General features: G+C 66.3%; 2 protein-coding genes across 8 annotated transcripts in view; one reads left to right on the plus strand and one right to left on the minus strand.

Annotated features, from left to right (window-relative positions):
* Positions 1-2,314, plus strand: part of SMG6 (SMG6 nonsense mediated mRNA decay factor) — a 209,978-nt gene extending 207,664 nt beyond the window's left edge. For 2 of the 6 annotated variants that reach the window (XR_006890533.1, XM_046674923.1), the window contains 2 exons: positions 583-704; positions 1,156-2,314. Coding sequence is in view for 5 of the 6 variants with exons in the window: in XM_046674923.1 (XP_046530879.1) it covers positions 583-704; positions 1,156-1,200 (167 nt within the window). In the remaining variant the exon portion in view is untranslated. Of the gene's footprint in view, positions 1-582 lie in introns of all 6 variants that reach the window. The other 4 variants (XM_046674928.1, XM_046674927.1, XM_046674924.1 and 1 more) reach the window with 3 other exon arrangements.
* A 193-nt stretch (positions 2,315-2,507) lies between these two features.
* On the minus strand, positions 2,508-7,102 carry HIC1 (HIC ZBTB transcriptional repressor 1). 2 transcript variants are annotated; one of them, XM_046674930.1, is made up of 2 exons: positions 6,581-6,680; positions 2,508-5,506 (listed from the first exon to the last, which is right to left on the minus strand). In XM_046674930.1, the coding sequence occupies exon 2, from the start codon at positions 5,484-5,486 to the stop codon at positions 3,357-3,359; it is 2,130 nt and encodes a 709-aa protein (XP_046530886.1). In that variant the 5' UTR covers positions 5,487-5,506; positions 6,581-6,680; the 3' UTR covers positions 2,508-3,356. The 2 variants fall into 2 exon arrangements, with proteins under 2 accessions (XP_046530886.1, XP_046530885.1); XM_046674929.1 differs by lacking the exon at positions 6,581-6,680 and adding an exon at positions 6,958-7,102 and having other exon boundaries at positions 2,509-5,506.
* Between the last annotated feature and the right edge of the window lie 287 nt (positions 7,103-7,389).

The following is a 7,389-nucleotide window of genomic DNA, read 5'->3' on the forward strand; positions in this document are numbered from 1 at the left end:
TTTGGCTATACTCAGGGCTACGTTGGCACGGCTCTGCCAGGGATTCTTGCTCTCCTCTGCTTAGAGCTCCCATGAGCTGACTGCTCTCCTCACACCCAGGAGCCCTGGATACACTTTATATTCCACCTTGAGTTTCTACCTCTTAATACCCAAAGCATCAACTGCTGGTCTTGGAGGTAGAGAATATGCAAAAAGAGAGGGATCTTGTGAGTCCAGGACCAGCCATGCAGTCAGAAAGAGTAGAAAGAAAAGGGTCTTCTACTCCCTCAGTTCAGAGTCCTGGGAGAGGGGTCTGTGGAGGCTGGTGGCTTGGGCAGCTTGCAGGGCACGAGGCAGCACAGTCCTATGCTGGAGGCAGGGCTCCAAAGCAGAAGGCCAGCCACAGCCCAGCCTGGCCCTCCGTAAGTCAGTAGGGGAGGGGCACCCCCCGCTGATTGTCTTCGTCAGGTAAAGGACTTGGGGGAAGGCTGAGAGATGGCTGGCCTTGACCCCCCAGGACCAAATTTCCCTCTAGAGAGAGGAGAGGCAGCCAGCACCTCTGCCAACTGCCCTCGGTGAAGTCCTTCTCTCTTGTGCCAACAGAGGAGCCAATCCGGCTACTGCGGGAGGTGGTGCTGTTGACGGATGACCGGAACCTGCGTGTGAAGGCACTGACGAGGAATGTGCCTGTGCGGGACATCCCAGCCTTCCTCACGTGGGCCCAGGTGGGCTGAGGGGGCCTCACCGGGGCCCACCCCCATGGAACCGTTCCTGAGAGGCCACCAGGCGCACAGTGTAGCATAGAAGATGCCCACGTGCCTGAGCCACCAATCCACCCAGACAATAAACCATCCTCTTCCAACCCACGCCGTGGCCATGCTGTGGGGGAGCTGCTCCTCACAGAGCCCCTCCCAAGGGTCGGGCAGAAACTGCTGGGACCCTCCTCGGCTGCCAAGATTTAGCAGGGAGGTGGCTGGCTGCAGTGACAGCAGGTGGGCCAGCCAGGTAGGCTGCCCACACTCTGAGCCTTTCTCCCTCCCCATGTCTAGTTCAAGGGCTGGGAGAAGGCCTTCTCGGCCCCAGGACTCAGCCACTTTCTCACCTGGAGATGGGGCAGGGGGTTAAGAGTTTCCATCAGATGCAGGTGGAATGACGGGTCCCTTTGATTTTCTTCAGAATCCCTGTCCTGAATGTGTCCAAGAGGCTTTGGTCATGCCATGAAGAGAGTGCCCAGGGTTTGTCTCTCTCCCTGAGGCCTGGATTCCCCACGGACCTAAGTTGGGTTCTGGACCCCACATCCTGAACAGCAGCCCTAGGCCCACGCCTCTTCTACCCCACCCCCAACACAAACACACACCCTGCTGCTCTTCTTCCTGCCCTTATCAATCTGGGTCCATTGCACTTTGCCACTTATTTTCCCCTCGGATGGTCATGGGTCTGGAGGGAAGGGACATCCAGTCTCAGGCCCATGCTCCCTGGGTGGCCTTTGCCTTCTCCCTCCCCCCTCATCAGCCTTCCTTTTACTCTAGTTCCCCACTTTACGAAATGTCCTCAGGTTCTTCTTAGTTCTCCCCTCCCTGTCCTCCCTCTCTCCCTCCTGAGTCATCCCCTTCACCCTCCTTCCCTTTCTAGTTGACCCCTCTCACCTCCCTGGTCCCCTCCATTTCCTCACCTCAGTTCCCCCATGGAGGTTCTCACTCTGAATCTTCCTCCTCCGGTACCTGGGACAGGAACCTAATAAAGTTTTTCCACCCCTAACCTCCTTTGCCTGGCTCCTGTGCTCCGAGAAACTTCCAGGCTTGTACAGCCCAGCCTGAGGGTAGCCTGAAGTTTCACCCTGTTTCTAGCTTTGCCCTGGAAGAACTTGACACAGGGGCCCTTTGGCCTTGGAGTTTTTTGTTGCTGCTGGCACCTGTGTTCAAAATCTCACTCTGGAGGCTGCCTTCTGGGAATGTGTTCTCCCAATCCAGGGACGGGGATGAGGGGGACTTAGAGGGAAGGCAGTTCTGAGGAGGAGCCAGGAGTAAATTTTGATGGGACCAGTGAGGGAATCTGCCAGAGCACCATCTGACTTCACAGGTTGCCCTGAAGATGAGAGCAAGGCTGTGCCTTCCCTGAGGCCCAAGACTATGCCAGAAGGAAGGGGGACTGTGCAGGAGAGCCAGGGCCAATAGTTTGGGGGTATGAGCCCCCCAGGGCCTCAGAAGACTGGGCTGTTTAGGGTACAGGGTCCCCGGCCTCTCTTTTGAGAACTTCTCCCTGGATGAAGGCCACTGACTGAGTGGGTGGGAGACCTGTCTCTCCTTTCTGTCCCATTTGCAGCACTGGTTTTGTTTCCTTAATAAATTTTTAGTTATGAAACATACCTGACCTCTTGCTGATCTGTCTCTGGGACTGGGGAGGGAGAAGGTCCAAGTCTCTGCACTTGTATGGGGGTGCGGGTCTGCCCCCTCCACCCACCCTGGTGCAGCCCACCCAGGTCCTTGTGCAGGGTGGAAGAGAGCAGCAGGGTCCAGGGTCCTTGGTTACTGCTTTATTGCTGTTTGGTTCGAGTATAGAAAATGGAAGCGGCTCTGGAAGAGCCTGTGTACAAGGTAGGAAATATACAAACGAGGAGGAGGGAGCTAAAGAGACCACGTTCCAGCCCAGCCCAGCCTGGGCTCGGGATGGGGGGCTGCCCAGGGCGCATGCAATAAATATGGTCCGGGGCCCCAGGGAAGGAGAGGGACACCACACCGCGGGAGTGGGAGACCGGGTAGGCCAGGGCTGTCTCAGCCCTCTGACTCCAGAGGGAGGGAAGGGTTGGCCCTGGGGCTAGTGCCACTTGTGCAAAATGAGGAACTTCACATTATCAGTCCCGGGGCGGGCGGGAGCGGGGGGCAGGGGGCCCTCCGGCCGGCTCAATCCCCTCCCCGCTCCCCAACTCTGCCCAACGCTCCGACCCCAGCGGGGAGATTCACAGTGAGAATGGGTGTGGTCGCAAGGGCCGGAGGTAGGGCTGGGAGCGCCCCAACAGTGACACCCCTCCCCCCAAGAGCAGCACGGAGCCGGGGAGGGGGCCAACAAACCACAGGAAGAGGCGGAGAGGGGCCGGGGGTCTCCTTTGGTCAAAGCTGATATCAAAAATATAGATCTCCCTTCCCCCATCCCACCCCTGTCCCGGGGTTTTCCCCCCACCCCCACCCCCAGGCTAAGGCACAAAGCAGTGAGGCCAGGTGAGGCCGCAGAGAGGTGGGGCCGCCGCCACTGCGGCGACGCTGCCGCTGCTACTACAGCTGTCCGGGCGCGGTGTGCCTGCTCGCTGCTGCCGCCGCCGCTCCCTGGGGGCGCGGGTCGAGACCACGCGGCAGCGACGACGCGGGCCGGCCAGAGGCGCCCTAGGTGGGGGAGAAACGGTCGATGGTCCGGCCGTCGGGTCCAGCGGCCAGGTGCGCTCCCTGGCTCAGCACCTCGGCCGCCTTGTCCGGGCTCAGGCCCAGCTCCGCCGTGAACTTAGCCAGCGGGTAGAGGCTCTCGAGCGCCACCTTGGGGTCGTGCAGGAAGTGCGTGGTCTGCGCCAACAGCTCGGCCGCGGCTGCCTTGTCCTGCTGCTTCAGGCTCAGCTGTTCAGCCGTGAGGCGGGCCACAGCAAAGACGCCCTCGGGGAAGTCGAGCTTGCCCTTGCCATCCGGGCCGGGGACGCCAGGTAGCCCCCCCAGACCCGCCAGCGCACTGGCTGCGCCGGCCGCGCCACCCACGGCGTGCATCTTCATGTGGCTGATGAGGTTGCGTTGCTGTGCGAACTTGCCGCCGCACACCTGGCACTCGTAGGGCTTCTCGCCCGAGTGGATGCGCATGTGCTCCGTGAGGCGGTACTGGCGCGTGAAGCGCATGCCGCACGCGTCGCACGCGAAGGGCTTGAGGCCCAAGTGGCTGCGCATGTGGCGCGTCATGGTCCCGCGCTGCGTGAACTTCTTCCCGCAGATGGTGCATGGATAGGGCCGGGTCAGCCAGTGCGTCTTCTCGTGCTGCCGCAGCGTGGCCGGGTCCTTGTAGCTCTTGTCGCACGACGCGCAGCGGTACGGCCGCAGCAGCTCACCCAGGCCGCCCGGGGCCCCAGCGACCTTGTCCCCACCGCCTCCAAAAGGGGGCCCTAGGCCGGCGGCCCCGGCAGCTACCTCAGCCGCCTCGGCCCTGCCATACAGCGCCTCCTCCTCCTCCACGTGAGCCTCTACGTGCGCATTCAGCTGTTCCGAGCTGGGAAAGCCCTTGCCGCACGGGATGCACACGTATAGGTTGTCACCGAAGCTCTCAGGCTCGCCGTAAGCCAAGTGCGGGCATGGGTAGCCCTCGAGGTGGCCGCCGGGCGGGCTGGGGTCTTCGCTGCTGCCCGTCTCCTCGCTGCTGCTCTTGTAGTCGTCGCCGTCACCGCCTGCGCCAGGCCCGTCCAGGCTGCCCGGGTAGCGCGGCGGCGGCCCCAGGCCGAGCGGGGGGCCCCCCGGCGAGGCGGCGGGGTCCCCGCCACGCTCCTCGCAGCGCTCGCCCGGGGAGCCGCGCTCCCGGCCCAGCTCGTCGCCGTAGCTCCCCAGGCCTGGCTCATGCTTCATCCAGCGGTAGAGGAGACTGGGCCCGTCGGGGCGGCCGGGGGGCTCGGGTCCCGGGCTGCCGCCGCCGCCACGGAACGGGTCCGGAGGCGGGACGGCCTCCTCCAGCTTCTGGAAGAGCGGCGGCAGGGCCAGCGGCGGCTCCTTGTAGGCTGCGGGGCCGGCGCTGGGAGGGCTGTCTGGGCGCGGGGGCAGCTCGCGTTCGCCCGGCGGCCGCTCAGGAGGCGCGGAGCCCGGCGGGCTTTTCTTGGACAGGTCCAGGCCGCAGAGCGGGGAGCAGCGGCGCTCCGGGGCGCAGAGGGCGGCAGCCGGGCCGGGGCCCGAGGCGTACAGCTCCGCGCAGTGCGTGTTCACGGCGGCCTCGGGGCCCGACGGCGGCTCGGCGGCGGGCGGCGGCGGAGGCCCGGCCGGGGACGAGTAGCAGGCCTGGATGACGGGTGTGGCGGCCCGCAGGCCCCGGCCCGGCCGCCCATAGGGTGCGTAGCCGCCGCCGCCGCCGCCGCCGCCCCGCAGGTGGCAGTACTTGCCGTGGCGCTTGAGGCGCTTCTTACACAGCGCCACGAGGTCGGGGATCTGCAGGTAGCTGGCAGCGGCCAGCACGGCGCCCAGGCTCGGCTCGGCCCCCGGGGCCACGGACGCCGCCGCCGCCTCTGCGCCATCAGCCAGGCGTCCGGTGTAGATGAAGTCCAGGACCAGGCGGAACACGGCCGGGCTCACCATGTCATGGTCCAGGTTGAGCAGGTTGTCATGCACCACCAGGGACTTGAGGTAGGCGCTGCTGGCCGCCAGCACGTTCTTGTGTGCGCGAAAGAGGGCGTTCTGCACCACGATGATCACGTCGCACAAGAAGCCCTTGGTGCGCTGGTTGTTGAGCTGCAGCAGCAGCTGCCTCGAGTGGCCGGGCGCCTCCATCGTGTCCAGCATCGTCTGCCCAGCACAATCTCCTGCGGGGACACACACCAGCCGGGTCAGAGCCGCACCGAGCCCTGGCTGCCTGGACCCAGCCCGGTGCTTCTCCCCTCCACTTCCCCTTCCCCTCGGCTAGGCCGGGGCATCAGCACCGCGGCCTGGGCATTGGCGGGGTATCGGCCGGCTCCGAGTGTGGGAGCCTGGGCCGGCAGGCCCGGCCAGAGGAAGGAGCAGGAGAGTGGCTGGTGGAGAGGAGGCCGGGCGGCCTGCACCTCAGGCCCGGATGCCGCCGGCCACACAGGCTGGGTTGTGGGGACTTCCGAGGAGAAAACTGTTCGGGCGAAGTGACCCTTTCGGAGACAGTTACCCGACTTGAGGAAAATGTCCGCTTCAGGAAAAGTCATTCAGGGCCGAGAAGTTTGCCCAAGTGGGATATAAGGGAGCCGAGTAAAAAGCACCTCCCGCCTCGGGAGAAGTTGCCCCAGCTGGGGGAAGTGATCCGGAGCAGGGGAGCGCGGTGCCCGCCGTGGCGCCGCCCTGGCCGGGGCTGTCAGGCCCTCATTTGGGGCCCGGGCGGCAGCCGCGGCGCGGGGAGCGGAGGCAGCGGCTGCCTTGGCGGGCAGAGCTCGAAGGCCGGGCCCCGGCACGGGGAGGGCGTTATATCGGGGCAGGAGGCTGAGGCAGGAAGCAGGTGGGGGGGAGGGGGGAGCCACGCAGTTCCCAGGGGAGGGAGGGGGCAGCGCCCCGGGCGGGCACGGCGCGCAGCCGGCTGCGGCCCTGACCCGGCCTGCGCCCCACCCGCGTCCCGGCCCCGGGCCTCGGCCTCTGCTCTGCATTCGCGGGCCGGGAGCCTCCCTCCCCAGCTCCCCTCGGCCCCTTCTCCACGCGAACTCCGCCGTCCCAAACTTGGGGAAAAGTTTCCCAACTTCAGACAGGCCAGGAGGAGCGCGCCAGCCCCAGTCCCTCGGCTCCCAGCTTTTCCTCTCGGCCCCCAATTTCGGCAGCCAGGCGTTTGCGGGGCCTGAGCCGATCCCTGAGCTCCCCTGCCCGCCCGCTCGCCCGCCCGACCCTGTTCCCCTCCTGGCCCGCAGGGCCTCGCAGCCCGTTACCTGTGGCCGCAGCCCGACCGGGCTTCCCTCCCCGAGGCGGTGGCAGCTCCTAGCCAGGGCCCCACCCGCCCCGCTGCCAGGCGCCGAGCTGTGCCAGGGCAGCGCCCCTGCCAGCCCCGCCCGCCAGCTCCCCTTCCCTTCCTCTAGCCTCTTCAGCCCATGTGCGGGCAGAACCGGCCCCGGGCCGCTGACCCCGCCGTGAACCCGGCGCAGAGCAGCGGCCCGGAGGTCCTGAGTCCTCTAGGGGCGACACCCCGAGACCTGAACCCCAGCCGCGCTGGGGTGCCCGCGCCAGAGGATGCGCCCGAGGCGGTAGCGCGCGAGGACCGGGCTGTCCGGGTCCCCTGTCCCTCCCGGTCCCCAGCCCCAGGACCCACCTGGGGGGCATGTCGGAAGCCCCGGGCCCGGCTGCCGGCGGATCCAGGGGGGACGTGGCTGCGCTGCGCTGCCCTCCGCCCGCCGGGCCCCCGGTCGGTCTGTCTTGCTGGTCCGTCCTCCCCGCGTCCTGGTCGCGTCTCAGCCCCGCCGCGCTTTCCGCACACTCTTATCTGGAGCGGCCCGGCCCGGCAGGCGCTGCTGCAGCTATGGCGCCACCTCGCGGCCGCGCGGGGCTTTGCGCAGCACAGCCGCGACCTCCCTCCCGCGCACCTGGGTTGGAGGTTCGCAGATACTGCTCTGGACCGGGAGGGGGGCCTATTCGCAGGTTCACCCTCCCAGATGTGCCCACTTGGGGACCCAGGCCCCGGACCTGAGAGCCCCACAAACCTCGGGGTTTTGAGCTGAACGCTCCCGTGTACGTATTTCTAGAT

The sequence above is a fragment of the Equus quagga genome, chromosome 11, assembly GCF_021613505.1.
Source record: "Equus quagga isolate Etosha38 chromosome 11, UCLA_HA_Equagga_1.0, whole genome shotgun sequence".
In the NCBI taxonomy this organism is placed as follows: domain Eukaryota; kingdom Metazoa; phylum Chordata; class Mammalia; order Perissodactyla; family Equidae; genus Equus; species Equus quagga.

Excerpts from the sequence above, each read along its gene's own strand:
- HIC1 (XM_046674930.1), bottom strand. The coding sequence starts at position 5,486 with ATGCTGGACACGATGGAGGCGCCCGGCCACTCGAGGCAGCTGCTGCTG.